At 47.2% G+C, this 23,167-nt stretch overlaps 1 protein-coding gene across 2 annotated transcripts in view; it reads right to left on the bottom strand.

Annotated features, from left to right (window-relative positions):
- The window catches only part of Ccdc93 (coiled-coil domain containing 93), an 82,617-nt gene that overhangs the window by 50,313 nt on the left and 9,137 nt on the right, over positions 1-23,167 (bottom strand). Inside the window, exons 4-11 of one of the 2 annotated variants that reach the window (XM_041648114.1) lie at positions 22,928-23,039; positions 18,137-18,235; positions 16,031-16,087; positions 6,034-6,134; positions 4,927-4,944; positions 1,618-1,654; positions 1,149-1,241; positions 857-907 (exon numbers count right to left, since the gene is read on the bottom strand). In XM_041648114.1, coding sequence (XP_041504048.1) covers positions 857-907; positions 1,149-1,241; positions 1,618-1,654; positions 4,927-4,944; positions 6,034-6,134; positions 16,031-16,087; positions 18,137-18,235; positions 22,928-23,039 — 568 coding nt within the window. The remainder of the gene's footprint in view (positions 1-856; positions 908-1,148; positions 1,242-1,617; positions 1,655-4,926; positions 4,945-6,033; positions 6,135-16,030; positions 16,088-18,136; positions 18,236-22,927; positions 23,040-23,167) is intronic. The other variant, XM_041648115.1, reaches the window with a different exon arrangement.

Raw genomic sequence — 23,167 nt, 5'->3', positions numbered from 1 at the left:
ACGCTTGCCCACCATAGAACTGAGTATGGTTACAAAATACACAGCATTTACCCAGGGAAGTGACTTGCACTTTGACCACTGACTTATCCACAAGACTCAGAACAGAAGTCAGAGCCACTGCTCCATCTCCAGAGTCACTCAGCTGGCTGCGTTAGTTTCCTTGGTTCCTGGAAACCCCTGAAGCCACCCCTCCATCTCCTAAGTCACATAGTGGCTATGCTAACATCCCCTTACTTGTGTCTTGAATACCCTTACCAAACTTTCTCTTGGGCCCTGGGTATCCCTCCTATCTCCCTCCTCTCCCAGATACCCCTTCTAACTTCCCTTAAGACACTGGTCACCTGGACTAGCTTCCCTGCATGCCCTGGGTACCCTAGGATTCCATCTTCTTCTCCATCTCCATGTCGAGGCCTGGTACTCATAGATGAGAAGCAGAAAAGAAACCATAGGTCCTAAAGTATCTCTTTATTCCCACAGGTCTTTCCTGATCTTCAAATAAACGATCCCATCCAAGGGCATAGCTAATCATTCTTTCGGAAAGGCCTTGACCTGTGAGAGGGCTCCCTGGCAACTCAAGGATGTCATCTCCTACATAGCTGGTTTCAGAAGAAGATGGGTTCCCACGGTTACGGAGAAGCAGGACTGACCTTGCTCTTCCTTAGAGGCCAGTTAGCCACCTCTGCAGGGATATATCGCCCCAACAGTCGCCTTAAACTCTCCCTCTTAGAAGGCCCTAAGGACAAGGCTAGGCATTATAAAAATCTTCCTGCAAAAACGGCAGGGCTCAGGACTGCTGAAGACAGAGGGCTCTAAAGATGGTGTCCCCTGGCCCGGCCTCCATCCCTCCTAGCCTCACCTCCTCACTGGCCATGGCAGTCATCTTGGTCATCAGTGTCTGAATGCGCTGCTGAAAGAGGAAGAGAGCAGTGGTGAGCGGTCTGACCGTGCCCAGAAGCAGGTGCCCACCCGGGGCTTTGTGGTAGAACCCGAGCTGATGCTTTAATGTGGGCTACTGGTGAGCCTCATAACAGCTCAGAAAAGGGAACTGTGAGGAGAGGAAGGCGGCTGGAGAGGGAGCTGTGGATGGGAGCCCATCTCCCGCCAATGACCCACACGGGGACCTCAGAGGGCCACCACGCAGCACACACCTCCTCAGCTGCTTGAAGCTCATCTTCTTCATGAGCATCCGTTTTCTCTGTGGCCGACAGCCCTGCAGCAAGCGTGGTTTTCTTGTCCTCAACCTAGAAGGGAAGATGAGGAAAGAGCAGAGCGCCAGAGGTGGAGACTCAGCAAAAATAAGACAAGTGTGCAGAGGCGTAGTCTATGGAAGAAAACCAGCAGGGGCCCAGCCAAAAGAGAACAGGTAATCTAGCGGCTTCAGAGCAGGCTAGGCAGGCATGGGCTGGTGAGCTGCCTGCTGGACTTATCCCTGATCTGTAGCTCTGGGATGCTTCTGTTGGCAGGCTAGAAATACCAAAATGGACAAGCAGGGGACAGAGGTGGCCAGTTCATCTCAGGGCCCCTGCCTACCTACAGCCTGGTGCTTGATCAGCAGGACCCGTGCTACCCAGCCTACAACTGCTGCCTCCTCCCACCCCCACTCCAGGTCTTCCTTACCTTCTCCGTTTTGCTCTGGCGACTAAATCCGTATCTCCTGTAAGTCGTGAGAAAGAATTACTATTCAGAAATCACAGTAAATCCCAACAAGTGTATTTTTTGACACATGTGCATGTAGAGGCTGGGTAAGCAACACTGGATGTCTCCTCCCTTGGTCCTTTCTAACTCTTTCTGAGACAGTATCTCTCGATGAAAGTGGAGCTTACCAGTGTAGCTCGAACGGTTGGCTGGTGAGACCCTGGGCTCTCCTGCCTCTGCCTGCCCAGCACTGGGTTTACAGGAACATAACCTGACACCTGGCTTTCAACCAACATGGGTGCTGGGGACTGAGCACCGGCCCTCATGACTATGTGGCAAACATTTTATCAACTGAGCGTTCTCTCTAGTGCTTGGTTGGATTCTTCTATGAAAAACGCCAAAGAGGATTTAGGCTACTGAAGGCTGGGAGAAAATATTTCAAATGCCTTACCCAGAAACATAACCCACCAGGCTCTGACTATGGCCGCTCATGTTATCTGCTGTACTAATGCTATCAACAGAAAGCTAGGATAGTAAGTACAGGGAAACCTTTAAGGGCACTCACCGACCTTCATATCAAGAACTACATCTCGGAACCACGCTGCAAGCTGAAAACCTTAAAACATCCCTGAAAACAATGTGTTTCCTGAGTCCAAATCAGACCCTAACATCACTGCAATGACCTGAAACTGCACCTGTGTTTTACTTTCAAACACAACCCAAACACAATGTCAGCAATGTGTACTCACTTCAAAAACCTTAAATTTGCCGGGCGGTGGTGGCGCACGCCTTTAATCCCAGCACTCGGGAGGCAGAGGCAGGCGGATCTCTGTGAGTTCGAGGCCAGCCTGGTCTACAAAGGGAGTTCCAGGACAGGCTCCAAAGCCACAGAGAAACCCTGTCTCGAAAAACAAACAAACAAACAAAAAAAAAAACAAAAAAAAACCCAAAAACCTTAAATTTAAAAGGCGCACAGACACATTCCAGCTTAGTTTATTTTTTTTGCATAAAACAAACAAAACTATGATTTTTTTTTTAAAAAAAAGCAAATACAACACAAAATCAACTCACCCAAAAACAGAAGGTATAGTGCAAACATCGAGGTTCAGATTTTAGTTTGGAAAGGAATAAAATCGCATGCGAGCATTTAAGAAAAAACAGATGAAGGCTTTCCTCTGCCCATACTCGGGACACGCCTGGTCTGGGGTCAGTGGCAGCCCTCGGCACTTGCTGGTGTAGGGTCTGCAGCCTCACCTCTCCTGCTCGTCCACCACCCCTAGCAGACGCAGGTCTCCCATGTTGCCTCCCCATTGTTTCCTCCATCTTCCTTCCTCCTCCAAGGCCCTGCTCAGCCTCATGCAAGCAGCTCTTGCTCCATCTACTGTCCACACAGAGCGATACACAGCGCCACAGCATCTTTCCCCTCACCTGCTCTCTGCTCTAAAATATGTCTGCAAAGTTTCCGTGTGTGCAGTGCACACATACAGAGCCAAGACCTGTCCATCTAGGCCTACACAGGCCCCTACTATGGCAGCTATGACCAATCACTGGAGCGCAAGCCTGTACCCTTCTCCTGGCGGATGCCGCCGCCTTTACAGTTTGAAGTTTTAACGTTGGTTGAATGAAAAAGTACAAACGAAAAAAAAAATGCAGAAAGTACAATGTCATAACATTGCCTAACTTTGCCATAGGTTGTCACAGAACTGGAAACACTGTTGGGGAGTGGCCCATAGTATAGTGGATTTAATCTAAGGCTGAACTTTGTGCCTAAACACCATTCTGTAAAGAACATTATGTCAACTTCTGCAGCCTAATCAGTATTGCCAAGTTAACAGGATAAGGCTACCTCGGAGTTAAATAAGGCAGAAGGACGACAATTTCAGGGTTGCGGAGAGTTGGAATGTTGTAGATAGAGCCACACTGTCCTGGGGCTAGCCTTAACCCTCCAGTAGCCATCCACTGCCCACCTCTGATCTGATACAACCATTGGGAAGACTTTAGCAAGCCTCCACTTTCCACTAACCCTGCAGCTAAGGATGCCACCAGATAGCACCTTTGCCCTACAGCACACATCTGCTCATGCAGTTGAAAAAAAAAAATGTCTTTAGTCCTGTAGTTTCATGTAGGCATTTGCAAATTTGGGCAATCTGATCCATTCCTGGGTTCGGTAACTAACAGTTGATTCAAGGATAAACTAAAAAAAAAAAAAAAAAAAAAAAAAGAATTCACCAACCAAAGGCTGAGTCATCAGATAACATCCAAGGCTTATAGTCATGAGTTCTCCATGTGTCTATAACCCCTGTGCCACCTAATGTCTCCACAGATGTGTGTATACGTGTGTGTGTGTGTGTGTGCCTTGATTCATGACTTTCTTTGTTTTGTTACTATAAAAGCTTCATGAGGCTTCTTTCATATCGTAACAGGGAATTTGGGGTAACTTAAATCTGTGATTCAAGCCAGGGTCACCCCCCTTTGGCTCCAGAAGAGAACTATCTTTTATTCCCTGGGGGTGAAAGCTAGTTTTCTGTGTCAACCATCTCTCCAGGCTTTAACTAATCATTTTTAACAAGGGGCCGTGTAGTTTAATTTTGTACAGTTCCTGCCCCCTCTCAAAATTATGTCCCCGGTCTGAATGGTCCCTGAACTAAAAAACACATTCAATTCTCAGCAGCAAATGATGAGTTGGGAGGATGGACACCACACAGGACTGGGACCAGAGGAAACTCAGTGGCTTTTGAAACACACACGAGTTTCAACTGTGGGAAGGAAAGAGATTTGACCTCAGACTACCACCTCAAAACAAGCAAATAAACAAAACCAAACAGCACAGCATGAGAGGCAGGCGAGACGGCTCAGTGGGTAAAGGCGCTTGTCATGCAAGCCTGAAGACCCGAGTTCAATTCCTGGAGTCCACATAGAGGTGGAAGGCACTTGTCATGCAAGCCTGAAGACCTGAGTTCAATTCCTAGAGTCCACATAGAGGTGGAAGGCGCCTGTCATGCAAGCCTGAAGACCCGAGTTCAATTCCTAGAGTCCACATAGAGGTGGAAGGCGAGAGCTGACTCCTGTAAGCTGTCCCCTGCCCCCCATAATAACAGTAACAATAAGCACAGCCTTCCCTTGAAAAGCTGGAACAGTAAGTCTCATTTCCTCTTGTTTACCACTGTTTCCCAGAGGAGGGGGCCATGAGACACTCAGGGAGATGCCCGTGAGAAAGAGTTAGTGTCAGCCACACAACAAGGTAGGCACTCTCTGCCACACACAGGCAGGAAGCACAGGGCACATACTCACATCAAGGGATTGGTCACCCTGGGTAGAGAACGTAGGTCATAAGGGAAGGTTAATATCCAGTGTTGAGCAAAGTCCTGTTCTTGCGTGTTTTTAAAAGTGAGGATGTAAAAGTAAAACCCTTTCTTAAGAACAAAATAATTTTAAGAAGTAATAAAGCTTATTATTAAAGTTTTCATTTTTCTAGTCAGAGCAATCTTTGCCCCAAACCAAGAGGATTTCTGTAGGGCCCAAGGGGACCACTGCAGGTGCTCTGTGGACTGTTTAAAAGCAGGGCCAGGAAACGCGTGCGAGCCCTGCTCTCAGCACCACCAATTCCCCAAGGAGGCCAGAACACAAACTTCAACAAACCGTAAACTCAATCAGGCAGCAGCTAGCTGTGTGTGTGTGTGTGTGTGTGTGTGTGTTTGTGTACAGGGTCTCACTACATAGCCTCGGCTAGTCTGAAACCCACTCTGTAGATCAGGCTGGCCTCACTGAGACCTGTCTGCCTCGGCCTCCCGAGTGCTCAGACTATCAGCATGCCTCACCATTTCAGCAGCAGCTGTCCAATTTTAACTGAGAAGAAAGGAATTCGTAGCTTGCTGGCTTTCCCTTCCTCCCTCCCTCTCTTCCTTCCTCCTTTAGTCCGATTCTCCTTCCCTTCCTCTCTCCGTCCCTCCTCCCTTCCTGAAATAGAGAACTTTGTTAAGAAAGCAAAGGTGTCCCGGGGATTGAGAGAACCAGTGAGCTGGCACAGAAACTCAAAAGGCCTTTATGTTTGCTTTGTTTGTTAGTCCAGGGAAGGAGAAGCTGGAAAACAACCTTGCTCCTCAGGACATGGTCCACCCTGGTTTTCAAGGCAGGGTCTCCCATTGGCTTGGAGCTCACCCAGTAGTCTTAGTTCAGGCTGGCTGGCCAGGGAGCCCCAGGATCTTACTGTCTCTACCTCCTCAGCAGTGGGGTAACAAGCGTGTGCCTCCACTCGGGGCTTTTTCTATGTGGTTCTGGGGACTAGACTCAGTTCCTCCTGTGGCAAGGCAAGCACTTCTAACTATGTGACAACTCCGGCCCCAGCCTGACTCAGAAATAGTGTCATGAAATAGGTGTGGAACAGCACCCTCTCCATACCTGCCGTACTCCAAAAGCGTGGAGTGGACTCGGGACTCCTCATCCAGCAGCTCCTCCGCTCCCTGCTGCCGTCTGTACTTGCGACGGGGCTTGTAGGTGTCCTGAGGAGACGAGAAAGGCAAGGCATGGAGCGTGTGAGGCTCCCCAGGACTGTGGCTGGTGCCTCCAGTCACTCGGGAAGTAGACCTTTAATACAGAATGGTTGGCTCACATCAGGGGCCACAGACACAGAGACTCTAGGTCAGGCTGGCCTGCGAGCCTATCTGGGGGACTGTCTGGCTTGCTTTAATCCATGTGGGTAGACTGAGCCTCAAGGTGGGCATCACCATTCCCTGGGTGGAACCTTAGACTGCATAAGAGAGAGAAAGCAGGCCGAGCACTACATGTCTGGGCATGCATCCTCTCTGGTCCTGACTGTGCCGTGACTGCCTGCCTTCAGTTCCTGCCTTGAGTGCCCCACAATAATGGACCGTAACCTGGAAGTTTAAGCCAAAGAAACCCTTTCTCTCCTAATTTCTTTCTTTCTTTCTTTTTTTTTTTTTTTTTTTTTTTTTTTTTGGTCAGGCTGTCTTTATCACAGCAACAGAAAGGGAACTAGAGCACAACGCTTAGGAAAGCTTAGGAGAGAAGCTAAGCTGGGGCTGCCTCCACCCCTGCGAGCCGACCACAAGCCTCCCTTCCAGGGCGGAAGTTCTCTGATGAGACCAGCCTTTGCACTATTTGTGTTCTTCTTTTCTTTATTTCTCTCCTTCCTTCCTTTTGTAGCTGAGGATGGCCTGGAACTTCTGATCTTCCCGCCTCCAGCTGCAGAATGCAGTTACAGACTCATGTACTGCCTGCCACATCTGGCTTTTGCACTTGGGAGTGGAGGGACCAAGCTCAGGTCATTTTAGCAGTGTTTCCTTAATTCCATACTTTATACTGTGACTGTGAGTTTTAATTGCCAATGCCACACAATCTAGAGTCACCTGAGAAGAGACTCTCATAAAGAACTGTCTAGATCAGGTCAGCCTGTGGTCACAGCCATGAGGAATGTTCTTTAAAACCTCAGTCCAGCTGAGCACCATTGCATCAGCAGAAAAGGCTGCTGAGGACCAAGGGCACATGATCTCAATCTGTGGTCTGGCTGTGCCTGTGGCTTTTAAAGTCCTGCCTTGACCTCTGTAATGATGGACTGCAACCTGGAGTGGCGCCCTCAAATAAACTAAAATAAACTAATTCCCTCTCGCCTTCTGCTAGGATGGTTTATTGTGACAACAGAAAGGAAACTACAGCATGCAGCAAGGAACAACAAAACAAGCAAACATAGAACAAAACACCTCATTCTGTTAATGTCGCCAAGTATATTCATATTACAGCTTATGTTTAACCTTAAATTTTTTTTTTTTTTTTGGTGCAGTGAAAGGAAGGAAGCCATATTATTTTGAATAGGAAACAAAGGATCCCAACACTATTCATTGGAAAGTCTAGACTTCTGAACTATGGAGTCCCCCCCCCCCCCCCCCCCCCCCCCCCGCACACACACAGGCACTGGACTCCACAGAACGCATCTATGTCAGGAGCCATTTGAGGCTTCTCCTTTCTCACAGGGCCTTGAAATAAAAACTCTGAGACAGAAAACTTAAAGTTAACCAAAACATTCCATGCTAACCTTGAGGACTCAAGCTCTGGAAAGCACCACAGGAGTGTCTTCATTGCTTGCTGCTTATCACTAACAGCAGGTGTTCTAACCACTGACTGGCAACTGCCCCGCTTAGCTGCCCAGCTGTCGAATCCCTTCCCCAGGTCCCCCTGCCCGAGTTCCCTCACTGAGGAGTATTTAAGACTAAAGCTTGCTTCAATAAAGGAAGACCTTGACAAATTGAGAACAGAATCCTGTTTTGCTTGCTTGGTCTTCTTTCCCTTTCTCTCCCATGTTCTTTCAGGTAGTGCCCCTTCAGACCCTGGAATAACTGGACCTGCTGGTCTCTTCAGTCTTCTTGTTTGATGATCTTGCTTCCTGCCTTCACCATTTTGTTTTATCCAAATTCCTGCCTATTCTTATTCTTATTCTAGCACCAGACTGTTAAGATCCTTATGCAAACTCTTTGTTTTTTTACAATTATACTAAATTTCTGGATGACTTTAGAAGAGCAATATCTTAGGGCTGAAGTGATGGCTCAGCAGTTAAGAGCACTGGCTGCTCTTTTAGAGGACCTGAGTTCAATTCCCAGCACCCACATGGCAGTTTATAACTGTAACTCCAGTTCCAGGGGATCTGACACCCTCACACAGACATGAATGCGGTAAAACACCAATGCACAGAAAGTAAGAATAAAAAAGAACAGCGTCTTTATCATGCTGCCTTGTGAAATAAAGGGCTTATGTCTCCTCTGTACTTCTCAACACGGCTTTCCACGGGAACAGGCACCGAATGGCTGACCTTCCACAGTGCCAGCCACAAACAGAACACTATCAGACCTGTGTACACACCAAACATCCTAAAGGTCTCTACAGAGAAGGAGTCTTCAATTCCTTCAGGATCTAGCTCTGAAAATGTAAAATGGTTGTTGTGGTTTGAATGTAAACTGTTCCCGACAAGCGTGAGGGTTTGAACACTCGGGCCCAGCTGAGCTGTTTGGGAAGATTATGGGACTTTCAGGAGGCACAGCCTTGATGGAAGAAGTATGTGATGGGGTGCATCTGAGCATAACCCTACTTCCTGTTCTCTCTCTGCTTTGTGTGTGGATGAAATGGGACTGATCTGCTTCCTGGCTGCCGTGACTTCCCCACCATGATGGACTCCATCTCTTTGCAAGTGTAAACCAAAATAAACCCTTTTATGTCAAAGTTTCTTTCTGTTCAGGGATTTTGTCAGAGGGACAAACCCTCTAGTGGGCTACACCTGTAAACAAAGGTGTTCTTAAACTTAACTAACTAAAAGCTGAAGAAGACTAAAATGCCCTGTAATTTTTTGCTGACTTTAAAAATTACTAGAGTTTTTTTTTAATATTTATTTATTTATTATGTATACAACATTCCTTCCATGCCTGCCTGCATACCAGAAGAGGGCACCAGATCTCATTATAGATGGTTGTTAGCCACCATGTGGTTGCTGGGAATTGAACTCAGGACCTTTGGAAGAGCAGTCAAAGCTCTTAACCTCTGAGCCATCTCTCCAGCCCCCTAGAGTTTTTTTTTTGTTTGTTTTTGTTTTTTTTTTAATTTCCCCCCTTTTATGACCAAGGCTGGCTTCAAACTCCCTGTCTTAAGAAATTCTCTTGCAGCTGGAGAGATGGCTCAGAGGTTAAGAGCATTGCCTGCTCTTCCAAAGGTCCTGAGTTCAATTCCCAGCAACCACATGGTGGCTCACAACCATCTGTAACGGGGTCTGGTGCCCTCTTCTGGCCTGCAGCCATACACACAGACAGAATATTGTATACATAACAAATAAATAAATAAATAAATATTAAAAAAAAAAAAGAAATTCTCTTGCTCCAGCCTCCAGAGCAGTGGGACTACAGGTACATGCCTGGCTCGAGCTGTCTTAGTTATGAACATACAGTATGGTAACTAGAGAGCTATTTTATATGGCATACCTTCTGGCTGAATGTGCTCGTATATGCACATGTGCATATATATCTATATGGCATCTATCTTGAACAAGATTGTGGGACGATGTGTGCGCATGTGTGTGAACATGACAACATGTGTGAACGTGAATAGAACATGTTCAATAACCACTAGTCTCCTCCTCCTGCTGGCCTGATTTGTCATTTTACGCCAATAAATGTCCTTCCTGACTGCTGAGATGGCGGTCAGTAGTCGTTCAGGAAAATTACCTGGGGCTCTGTATGTGGACGGGTGGACACTGCGCCAGTACGTGATTGTCCCTAGCCAACCCCAAGATCAGCACTTGGACAGCCCTTTTAAATTAGCTCTTTACTCCAGTTAGAACTGTTCCCTTGAGATAATCTAGCTTACCGGGCTTCAGTTTATGTTTCTTTATGAAAAGTTCTGAGTGTCTGTCACACACACAAAACCTCAACTTTTATTCACTGTGTGTGCTCATGCTTGCACATGTAGAGGTCAGAGGTTAACTTGAGGGAGTCGGTTCTCTCTATAGGGCTGGAACTCAGGTTTGGCAGCAAGACCCGTTACCCACTAAGCCATCACTGACCCATCTCAGTTTTTGCAGAAAATATCCAGCCTGATGCTTGAGGGCTGTTCTCATAAGGTTCTGCCACAAATACCCCCTAGTTTGCCCCAGCGTCCACACAAATATCAAACTATAAATAACACCAACCAGACTTATACAGAAATGAAAACCAGAACGAACCCGACACAGTGACTGGATATAATTTAATTTCTACCAAGTTCTCCTGTTATAATAGCACTGCATAATTAAGCTTAACTGCATTCTCCTCAGTTACCATTGAGAGAGCCAATGACTCAAGACAGGAAATTGGATTCCGCTAAAGAAAAGACTTCAAAACAATAGCACAGGCAAACCCAGAGCCAAGGGACAGCTTGCTCTGTAAAGTGACAGCAGGCTGATGGCTTCACATGCATCTCACCTTTGACACCACTAGGAGGCAGAGGCAGAGTATACAATATCATTTTCAATTTAATACTAAAGAAGCAGGGACTGGAGATGCAGCTCAGTTGCTAGAGTGCCTGCCTGGCATTCATGAGGCTCTGAGTTCTATCCTCAGAACTTCATGAATGGGCTGCGGTAGCACATGCCTATAACTGAGTTGCCCAGGGCAGAGGAAGTGAATCAGAAGTTCAGTGTTGAACCTTATAGAGGGGAAAGTGGGAAGTACACTTGAATGCATTGGCACAGGAGACCACTTCCTGAATATAACCCCAGCAGCACAGACACTGAGAGAAACAATTAACTTTCTGAAACTGAAAAGCTTCTGTAAAGCAAAGAACATGGTCAACAAGAGAAAACGACAGCCTAACCTCACATCAGATAGAGGTCTGATCTCCAAAATATATAAAGAACTCAAGAAATTGGTCACCAAAAGAACATATAATCCAATTAAAAAAAATGAAGTACAGACCTAAACAGAGAACTCTCAACAGAGGAATTTAAAATAGTTGAAAGACACTTAAGGAAATGTTCAGCATCCTTAGCCATCAGAGAAACGCAAATCAAAATAACTCTGAGATTCCATCTTACACCTGTAAGAATGGCCAAGATCAAAAACACCGATGATAACTTATGCTGGAGAGGTTATGGGGTAAGGAGAACACTCCTGCATTGCTGGTGGGAGTGCAAGCTTGTACAACCCCTTTGGATGTCGGTGTGGCAATTTCTCAGAAAATTAGGTAACAACCTTCGTCAAGACCCAGCAATATCACTATTGGGTATATACCAAAAGGATGCTCCATCATGCCACAAGGACATATGCTCAACTGTGTTCATAGCAGCTTTGTTTGTCATAGCCAGAACCTGGAAACAACCTAAATGCCCCTCAGCTGAAGAATGGATAAGGAAAATGTGGTACATTTACACAATGGAGTACTACACAGCAGAAAAAAATAACGACATCTTGAATTTTGCAGGAAAATGGATAGAGCTAGAAAACATTATTTTGAGTGAGGTAACCCACACCCAGAAAGACAATTATCACATGTACTCACTCATAGGTGGTTTTTAGACATAAAGCAAAGAAAACCAGTCTACACAATCCCAGAGAACTTAGACAACAATGAGGACACTAAGAAAGACTAACATAGATCTAATCTACATGGGAAGTAGAAAAAAAACCCAAGATTTCCTGAGTAAATTGGGAGCTTGGGGACCTTGGGGGAGGGTTGAAGGGGAGAGGGAGAGGCAGGGAAGGGAGCAGAGAACAATGTAGAACTCAATAAAAATCAATAATAATAATAATAAAGATGTTCAGTGTCATCCTCAGTTACATAGTGATGCCAAGGGCAGTTCGGGGTGGGGGAACACGAGATCCTATCTCAGTGAAAAAACAGAACAAAACAAACCCATAAATGAAATAATTTGTTTAAGATTCTAGGATAGTATTGGGCCTTGGATAGATTCTCCAGGACACCATTAGGATAACATTAACCTAGGTTAGCATTGGGCCTGGATTGGCATTAGCCTAAGACAGAATTAGCCTACAATAACGTTAGGATTAGTACAGCATTAGTCTAGGACAGCACTAGCCCCCAGGTATTAGGGCTTCTAATCTCAAGGCTTTTCTATTAACTGGCACGTGTTAGTCACTCGAGCGTCCCCAGGCTGCCTCCCCAGCTGATCTTCTCACAAGACTTAGTGTACATGCCTACTGTGAAGAGCTACTGCTAAATCCATCTTCCGAGAGAAAGGCATCTTCTCCCGTCTCTGCCACTAATGGCCTCTGTGATGGCAAGAGAGGCAGTTCCCTTCAACAGGCCTCAGACAGGTTCCCAGCTGCAGAGTGAGGTGAACTAGATTTTATAGGATATGCCTGTGTCTCATTCACTGTTAACATGATTGTGTCAATCCGAGTCTGACAGCAACAAACAATACTGTCTATGACTATGTTCACTTTTAAAAAGTTTCAGAGAGCCAGCCACGGCGTTCAGGGGGTAAAAGTCATTACCGCTGAGCCTTAAGACTGTGGTCTAGTCGCTGGGACCCACATGGTGGAAGGAGCACCCCACTGCACATGGGTACCCACACATATATACATATACCATAAAGAAAGCAAAACATTTTTTAAAGTTTATACAGAATCAACTTACTCTTTTTTCTTTCTGTACATTTGTGTTTGGGGTGCACATGACTGTAGAGGCTTCAGGGCAGTCCTGGGAGTTCCCCTCTGTTGCTTCCTACCTTGTTTGGTTGTTGTTTTAAATGACATTTTATTTGTTTGTTTATTTAGCATGTGTGCAAATGCCTGGATGCACCCAGATGCAGGCACATGCCACAACCTGGAGGTGGAGGTCAAAGACAACTGGTGGTGGGTTGTATGAGACAGGGTCTCGCATTTTTACCAAAATGCACAGCAAGGCTGTCTTCCAGCAGTGCCAGGTTCCTCCTGTCCTTGCCCCTGCCAACTGGATGTCAAGCTCATGTCACCACACCTGTCTTTCCATGTGGGCTCTAGAGAGCACTTCCCATTGAGTCATCTCTCCTGCCAGACTGTTTTGCTATAAACACCTGCCAGGCCAGCACTGGCTTCTCCATAGCTCTGCCCACCATTCTAGTTTTCTGTTAGAGACAAACCTGCAGAGTCTACACTTTTATTACACTATTTATCTTGTGTGCATGGCTGGGGAGGGAACATACATGTGCCATGGTGCACATGAAGAGGTCAGAGGACAAACCGTGGGGGTCAGTTCTCTCCTTCCACCACGGATTCAGGGTATGGGACTCAAGTTCGGGTGGTTAGCTTAGTGTCCTTATCACAGAGCCATCTCACTGGTCCTGAGTTTAAACAACCTGCCCGTGGCTAACAAGGCATTAAGAGATAGAGACGAAATGATACCGAATGGGACTCTTCAGGTACTTCTCCCCCTCACTCTGATCATCTCTCCTTGCAGGCTCTGACATTTTGCCTTGGCAAGTGATAAGGACAGTTAAGAAAAGTTAAGGTGACCCTTGAAACAAAGAATGCCTGTGTATCAGATGGCAGCTTTCCTCGCAGGGATGGTTACAGCTGCTTTCATCTGTCACAGAGACACCCCTAGGCTCACATCTGGAATGGCAGGGCAGGGAGATCACCACTGAATGTCAAACCTGTGAGCGCTGCCCTTGCAATTGCCAGGGACAACTTCTTCATTGGAATCCAGAGACATAAACACCACAACCATTCCTGGGTTCTACATTCAAAGGCTCCAGTGGGTCACAACACACCCAGCTCAAGGGAAGCTGCCTCCGCTGACCTTAAATCACTCATCCCCACAGCCCTAACAACTGTTCTAGTGTCCTTCCTGTTGCTGGGATAGAATACGCTGACAAAAAGCGCTTAGGCGAGGGAGGAGTTATAGCTCATAATTCTAGGTTACAGCAGGGAAGTCAAGGCAGGTGTGGGACTGCTGGCCACACCACATCCACTGTCAGAGAGAAATGCATGCTGCTCCTCGCTTGCTTGCTGGTCCTCAGATGGATTTCTCCATTCTTCCATAGTCCAGAAACCCATCTACAGAATGGCGTTGCTCACAGCGGGCTGGGTCTTCCCACAGCAATTAACAATGAAGACAGCTTCCCCATAGGCCAACCTGTTCTAGACAAACCTCCATCGAGATTGTCTTCCTAGGCGATTCTAGATTGGGTCAAGCTGACCATCACAGCATCTCTGACAGACACAGTGTAGGAGCTGTGGGTAAACCATTTCCCAGCCTCCAGGGCACCACAGGTGCTCACAAACTATCCCTCAAGCAAACAGCTGTAACTCACTTACGACCACTCTACTTCTACTTTTTCACATTGAAACAGCAAACAAATCAAATCCCCTAGATACTAAGTGATGGAGATGCTGAGACAGATGGACAGACAGACAAACAGATCAAAGTCCCTGGATACTAAGTGACAGAGATGCTGAGACACACAAACAAATCAAAGCCCCTGGATACTAAGTGATGGAGTGCTGAGACAGACAGACAGACAGGCAGGCAGGCAGGCAGATGGTACTCATTTGTACATGCTTTTCCAGACACAGCCCTAACCTCATCCCATGTCCATCTTCTCCATGAGCAGAGCTCTCCCACGGACCATACCTTCCTCTCATGGATCCAGAACAGGTGCTACCTCCAGGTTCTATGAGTCTGTACCAAACTGTAACTAAGTTGGGTATGGTGGTGCACATCTGTAATCCTGGCACTTGAAAAGTTGAAGCAGGAAGACCACCTCAATGTCAAGGAAATCAAGGTGTCCACGGTAAAACCCTGACTTAAAAACAAAACGTGACGTGTTCTTTTCAGTGCCATCATTTTGGGGCAACATAGGTTTAAGTCCAGAATTGTTTTTCTGAAAAGATTCCCTAGTAAGTTCACAAAGCTGAAGAAGCCACACAAACTCAGCTTCTAAATTTACAATACAACCCTCTGTCATCTTCACCAAACACATATTTGATATTTAAGCTGGATGAATTATTATTATTGTTTTTTTGAGACTGGGTTTCTCTGTGTAATAGCACCGGCTGTCCTGGAATTCACTTTGAAGACCAGGCTGGCCTTGACATCACTGAGCTCTACCTGCCTCTGCCTCTGGGATTAAAGGTGTGTGCCACTACCACCCAGCTTAATTTGAAAATGTTTATTCTTAGCTCTTCTACAGAGAGATAGACAGTGGCAACAGGAGAATCACCAGAAACTCTTGGGGCCTGTTGTAAACAGCCAAAAACCAGCAAAAATACCCTGCCTTAAACAAGGTGAGAGGTGGGAACTGACACCCACGCTCATCCTCTGACCCACGGTCGAATCTCTGCAAATGAGATCGAGCAGAATGCTGGACATGCTACGACACAATGACACCACAAATCAGATGCACAGTGCACTGGGCGCTGCTTCTAGAAGACAGACTTGCGCACCGGGCGTAGAGGCTCTATTAGCTTAGTCTCCCACTCTGGCTCGGAGCATCTTCACACAGCTCCCACCCCCACTGGAAGTGGGTCATGTGCAAGACTCCAGGGATCAAAATGTACCACATATGGTGACTTTCCTGCGTAAGCTCAAAGCGACTTTGTCTTCCCAAAGCCATCGTGGGAAGGGGTGGGGCATGGAGGTCCATTCACCACCTCCAGTTCATCGTCTGTCCTCTAGAGCTGTTGTTACTTCTGCCACTGGTGTAAGAAGAGGGCTGTGCACTCCAGCTGTTCTCCCTTAAAACTGGAACTAAGGACTTGGAGCATGCCAGTGGGTGCCTGTGTCCCGGTGTGAGTGTGTAAAGCCGGCAGGGACACTAACACACATCCTTAGCTGTCAGCTCCTGAGTGACGTGTGACTTCTACAGGGGATATTTGGAGGCCATGCAGTGCTGGGACAGAGGCACACGGGCAAGGGGACTTACTGAGAGGTCAACAACGGTCTTGATGGCCTTGTCTTTTCTCTTTACGAAGTCATCATCCTGCAAGAGAGAACACAGGCATTCAACCAGCTCTATTAAGGACTAAACACACTGGACACACAAATCTCCCTTATCAAACAACTGCCTATCACTGCAGGGCGCGAATTAGTACAGAATCACTTTTCATAGTGTGTGTCTATGTCTGTGTGTGTCCATGCATGAGCAGGAGCATAGGTGCATGCATGGTGGGGAGGGAGGGGAGAAGAAGCCAAAGGTGCTTCCTTGGGTGCTGTCCACCCTCTGTTTGGAGAGAGTCTCTCACTGTCCTAAGATGACCAAGTAACCTAAGCTGGGTAGCCTGGAAGCCCTAGGGACCCGCCTGCCTCGACGTCCCCAGGGCTGTTATTTACCTTTTAAAATGTCTGTCTATTCAGGAATTAAATTCAGTACCTCCTGCTTCCAAGGAGCTATCTCCCCAGCTCTCAATTTTCTTATACATGGGAATATATCTCCCCTGGGAAAAAGCTAGGGCCTCTGCAAATAACACCCACAGAGCCTTACAGTAAGTAAGAGAGAGAGGCCATGGAGCGCAGTGACTCAAACACCCACAAGCCCAGTCCTTAAACGCACTGAACGTTCCAGCAAGAACCTAAACTCTAAGCCTCAGTTCTTCCATCTGCAAAAGAACAGCATCAGCGCCTACAGGATGGAGCAGTGGTCGGGATGAAGATGGAAGACAGCGATGTGCTGGAGCATTTGACGGTGCTTAGTGATCTCACAGCCGCAAGCACTATAAACTGTGCCTACAGAAAATGTGCTACACAAGCAGTCTCCTAAAAAGCTTTTTTCAAAAACAGAATTGTGGGCCAAGGAGGTGGTTCAGGCAGTAAAGCACTCGCCCCAGAGTCATAGAGCCCTGAATTGGCTACACCCCAGCACCCATATAAAAAGCAAAGTGGCTCTATTTATAAGCACGGCACTGGGAGGATCAGTCAGTGCAGAAGAGTCTATAACCTCTAGGTTCAGGGGAGACCTGCCTCAAAAATAAGAGAGGAAAAAAAGAGAGGTAGGGAGTGGCTGAGGGAAGTACCTGATGTCAATCTGCGGTCTCTACACATGTACATGAACATGACCATGTGTATAATACATGCAAGCTTTTGCAATTTAGTAAAAGTTCTGAGTCAAATACTAAACTTGAGAACAACAGAGCTGTAGAGATTTATCCTCAATGCCATCTCTGGATGGCAGTTCTAATGAAGCACAAGGCTGGTCCAGGGTGCCAAGTGGAGGGTGGGGTGCAGGAGAACCTACCCACACCAGACCCCAGCACTCTCAGGGCACACTCACACCAGCAAGGAGGGAAGAACACACACAAGCTTGGTCAGGGATGCTACTTCTGCAGTGGGCAGTTAATACCGAGAATTCTGACTGGTCAAATTGCTAAAAAATACATGCTTGCTGCATATTCAGCCCTAAGGGAAACATGTATGTCAACTGCTGCACGGCGCAGGGGACAACACAGGAGAGAATGCAGAAAGAACACAAGAGCTGGAGGATGTGGAGGAGAGCTGCAGAATATGTCACGCAGCTGCTGCACCCACGAGGTCACTACATCTGTGAACACCTGCACAAGAGCAGTCAATATCCTGGCAGACAAGCAGCACTAACCAACCAGGTGGGTAACAGAAAGTAAGGGAGGAGGGCGTGGTAAGGGCTGGTGTTAGAGTCTGTCCAGGGTGGGCTGGAAGGAGCTGGAAGTAGACAGGATCAAGATACTTTATACATGTGTAAAATTAAAGATTAGAAGGGAAAATCCTAGCAAGCTGGAGCTATGGCTCAGTGGGTTACGAGCTCTCACTGCTGTCAGGGGACACGAATCAGCTTCCTAGTATGTGTGTCACGTGGTTCACAACTTCCTAGAACTCTAGATCCAGGAACATGACTTCTTTAGCTTCCTCAGGCACTTGTACTCATGTAAGCGCACACACACACACACACACATACACACACTACAAATAAGATAAATCAAAAAGAAAGAAGGAAAGAAAAAAGAAAGAAATTAGGACTGAAGACATGTGATAGATGAGAAGAAAGTGCGCAGGTACTGACCTCTGGGAGGCTGTAGGTCTTCTGGAACTGGGAGATGGAATAGGAGCGGATGTAGTCACCCATTTCTTCCTTTGTTTCGATAGCTCGCTTCACCAGCCACTGGGGAAGAAAGAAGTGTGAGATGACAGGAACGGGCTCCTACCGCAGTAGAACTCACACTGGCATGACTGACCTGACCCAGTGAGGAGAAATGACAAGCACACACTGCTCCACTGGAAGAACAAAGCGCTGAGCATCTGAGAAGCTAAGCCCTGGTGACCTTGTGTCACCAGCTGGAAGTAACTGTGCAGGGTTTGAAATCTACAGCCACCTCACCAGACAGGCCTGGTGGGAAGGGCACGTTTCTCGACATTCTTTTTTTCTTGAAGCAGGGTCTCATGCAGCCCAGGCTGACCTCAGACTCTCTATGTAGTTGAGGATGACCCCAAGTGCTGGGACGACAGGCATGTAGTACCACAATGCTTAATGCCTTTCTAGGGATGGAAGCCAGGGCTTATTTGTGCTAAGTAAGAACTCTACCAACCAAACTCCATCCCCACTCTCAGTTCCTTGATGTCTCTCTCTCTCTCTCTCTCTCTCTCTCTCTCTCTCTCTCTCTCTCTCTCAGTTTATTTACTTGTATTTTACATGTATGGGTGTTTTGCCCACATGCATGTATGTACACCATGTGCACGCACTGCCTAGATAAACCAGACTCCCCTGCACCCACAGTTGCAGATGGCTGTTGGCTGCCATGCGGATGCTGGGAATTGACTGGATCCTCTGGGGGAACAGCCAGTGCTCCTAACTGCTGAGACATTTCCCCAACCGCTCAATAGTCTTTTGTTTTTAAAGATTTACTTTATTCTATTTCAGAGTGTATGTGCGCACAGGGGAGAGGGAGCCTGCGGAAGCCCGAAGAGAGTGCAGGATCTCCGCTACTGGGAGACACTGGCTGAGAACTGGAGACGTGCGCTGGGAACTGGTGACCTGCGCTGGAAACTGGACTCTGCTCCTCTGGAAGAGCAATGAATGCTCTTAAGAGCTGGGGCATCTGTCCAGCCCCAGGAAAGATATTCTAGAGCAAAGACCTACAACATGAATAAAGCAACTCACAATGTTAGAGCTCTTAGTGAACCCTGGAAGCTCAGGGCAGCTGAACTCACAGAGATTCTCCTGCCTCTGCTCCCTGAGTGCTGAGATTAAAGTATGTGTGGCCACAGCCCAGCTTCAGGGGCCAATCTTAATGCCACTATTTTTTTTTCTGTTTGCTTGCCATGAGGTAAAAAGGAGTACAACTGAGAATTCTTGGTGCAACCCCTCTTCCTTTCGTTAGATGAGAGAAACCCTTGGGTGGTAGAAGATTATGTACTGGGGACAGAGCCTGAGGCACTGGGATCATTGAATGGAACATCTGAGTTTATAGCATCTTGTGGAGACACTACATTCCTTTGCTACAGCTACAAAGACCTGAAGCTGGGAGTCACACCTGGGAGGCTGCCACATCAGGTGACTGACTGAACAGATGGTTTTATTATTGTTATTGCTATTACTAACACAGCGTTTTTTATTGACTAATTGAAAATTTCACATAATGCACCCCAATCACATTTACTTCCCAATCTTCCCAGGAATATCCCCCACCCTTGTGACCACCCCCAAAACAAAAGAAGAAAAAAGTGCTAAGTCTAATTTGTGTTGCCCATATACTCACTGGGTATGGTCAAACTCCCAGGTACCAGTCCCTTAAAGAAAACTGAGTCCTTCCCACCCCTGTCCCCAGAAGCCATCAACTGTGAAGAGCTACACTTCAGCATGCCTATCACAATTTCTAAGAGTTCTCTTCAATGGCTTCAAGTCTAGACTGTTTCTTTTGGGCGGGGTTGTAACAGAAGCCTTCTGCGACTCTCATTCTCAACTGTGAGTCTGCAGTCAGACACCCCTGCAAAAGAAGCTTCCTTGCCCTTTGCAGTCAGTGGGAGCACATACTATGGACTTCTACATAGTTTCTGGCTGCAGCAAGGGCCACAGACATTAACATGACTTCAGGCAGAAAAAAATACGCCAAATGGACTATTATGGTTCCCAGTCCCATGAGGCTGGGGTTCAAAAACTCCTGGGATTAAAATACACACACACACACACACACACACACACACACACACACACACACACGCTATTATGTAACATTTCCCTCTAAGACTGAAACATTTCATCCTACAGGAACATTCCTTAAACAAGACTGCAAACATCTCAAAATAACGTCAGGAATTCCCCCAAATTGACCAGACTCACTCGGCCCCTCCTTGCAACAAAGACTGAGAAACTCTCCCAGACAGAGGGAAGGCAGGCTGTAAAGAAGACTCTCAGACAACCAAGGCTGCAGACGACTCTGAGATCAGAGCAGCAGAAACCAGGGCAGCTCCCTTCTGGAAGAGGTTGAGACCTGGAAAGGACACTCTCCACCCTGCTGAGCTGCCTGCAGGCTGTGCAGGGTGCTCCAGGGTCCCAGCTTTGTGAGCTGTCAGCTATGCTCAGGTGGGCCTTGGCGATGCAGCAATAACTGAGTCATTTCTGCTCCTGTAACTAATTCCTCACCCATATTCCTGCAAGTCTTATAACACCCACCGGTTCACCAGGTTGGACTGTGGTGATATCCACACTTTGATCTGGTGTAGGCTCCCTGCCTGAGGTGAGTAGACATAAGTGTATGTCCCCCCAGGAACAGTTCTGTCACACAACATATACACAAACACAAATATGTACAACACACACAGACACAGACACACACACACACCCTGTGGACAATGCAAGCACTGAGCCTCTACTTGTTCCTGCTCTTCATTCATTCTTTCCATCATTCAAGAGCACACTGGAAGAAAGAACCACTTGTCAGTGTTGACAGTCCCTCCTCAAAGAGCACTTCTACATCCTCAAAGCCATTTGGGGACAGTGGGGTTTACCAACTCATGGCATACTTGGCCAGGTCAAGTTGCCTAGACACCGAGATATATGGCCCATAGCAGGGCACTCCTGTAGGAATAGGTAAGTTCTATAGTTTATTTTTTAACTACATGTATGCAGGCAGGGTGCACACACATATGCCACAGCTCAGACGTGGAGGTGGGAGAACAACCTTGTGGGGTCACTTCTCCTCATCCATCTTTATGTGAGCTCTGGGAATCACACTTAGGCCTCCAGGGTTTCACAGTGCTTTACCTACAGTCATTTCAATGGCTCAAATTCTGCATGTTCTGCAGCCAGCACATGTAAAGGGCATGCTTAGGAAGCAGGTGCCCAAAATAGGTTAGCTTCATGAAAATAACATGCTACACAGCACATATACCATGGGACATGTTCCTGTGCTGTGCACACCCCAGGAAGAACATTCTTCTGTTGTTAATTAGCACCTCTTCTGCTTATTTCACTAGAGCACCAGCCCCACCCCAGTGGACCCCACCTGAAATCATGAGAGGGCAGGAAGGGAGAGAATCAGGCTGTATTGGAGCCTCCTCTGTTTCCACCAAGAACCATGGCTCTGGGTCACGTGGTGTCTGCCCTAGTTGCCTTTCTGTTGTTGTGCTAAAAAATCCCAACATAAAGCAAAGCAGAGGAGGAAACATTTATTTCATCCCACAGTTACAGGCCAAGCCCAGCCAAGGCCAGAGAGAAAGGATGCATGCAGGCCTAGCCTCAGCTAACTTTCGCTACTCTTACAGATCAAACCAGGAATGGTGCTCACTCCAGGCGGGGTCTTCCCACATCCCTTATGGCAATCACAGACACACCCACAGGCCAAGCTGACCTACACAACCCAGTACGACCCCCTCCCAGTGTGGTTCTAGGTTGTGTCACATTGAAGATGAGAACACAAGAACTAACCATGTAGCCAGGTGTGGTGGCACATGCTGTTAATCCCAGCACTCTGGAGGCAGAGGCAGGCGGATCTCTGGGAGTCTGAGGCCAGTCAGGTCTACAGAGTGAGTTTCAGGACAGCCAGAGATACACAGAGAAATCCTGTCCCAAAAAATAAAAACCCAACAAAACAACAATGAAAAACCAAACTAAACATGCAGCATTCATCTCAGTTCATCTCTACTTCCTTGTAGATGGCTCACTGGATGCTGGTTCTGACCTTTCGTGTCTGTTACTATTCCATGTGAGGAGATGTTCTTTGGGTCACAGAGAGTGTGATCCGGCAGAGAGGGGAAAGAAGGCTGTATCCCAGGAGCCCCTCAGAGAACCTGTTCAAGAGTCCCCGCTGTCAAAGCTAATGAGGGAACCTCCTAACAGACAGCCATTTTCTACTGTGACTCCCCCCTAGCGCCCAAAACAGCATCTACGTTCATAGACTCAGATCCAGAATGGGAGGAAAAGGCGTGTCTTAGTCAGCTGCTCTAGTCTACTTGGCAAGCAGACACCAAATGATCAATGTCCAACACTGCCCTCTGACTTTCATATGCCTGCGCTCACATGTATGCACATACACAAGGACACCTACACACACTTGTAGGCCCCCACACATGTGTGCACTAACAAAACATGCATGCTGACAACACACGCGCACACACACACTTGAAAAACAGCATCTGATGGGAACATTCAAAGATCGTAGCAGAGGCCAGTGTGAGACCATGGCACATGGAATAGCAGCTACCTTTCTAAGAATGATGGCCAGGATACCTGTTGAGTATGCTGCACCAAATCCATCCTGCACGCACTAAACCCAAGGTCCAGGCTGGGCTGTCTGAGAGCCAGATGTGTTCCAGGAACTCTTAATTCAGACACAAGAATCCACACAGAAGCCCTCACCTGCACAACAGGGAATATGTGAATAAAATCCATGCCCTGGATCTGGTGGGGCTCCAGCTGGTGGGGACACTTCATCCTTGGGAGAACTGAGACGATCTTTTCCGATAGAGCTCTGCCCAGAAAAAAAAGAAGCAGAGTGAGGCCATGCTGAGAGGCTCTGAAGACATCTCTAACGTTCAAGGAGTCCTGTTGAGAAATCTCAGCACCCGGGAAACACAATTCAGCTGTGTGCATGGACGG

Source organism: Microtus oregoni, unplaced genomic scaffold (genome assembly GCF_018167655.1).
Source record: "Microtus oregoni isolate MIOR12 unplaced genomic scaffold, Mior012 000003F_ref0000135, whole genome shotgun sequence".
NCBI lineage: Eukaryota > Metazoa > Chordata > Mammalia > Rodentia > Cricetidae > Microtus > Microtus oregoni.
This window is presented reverse-complemented; position numbering and strand designations above follow the sequence as displayed.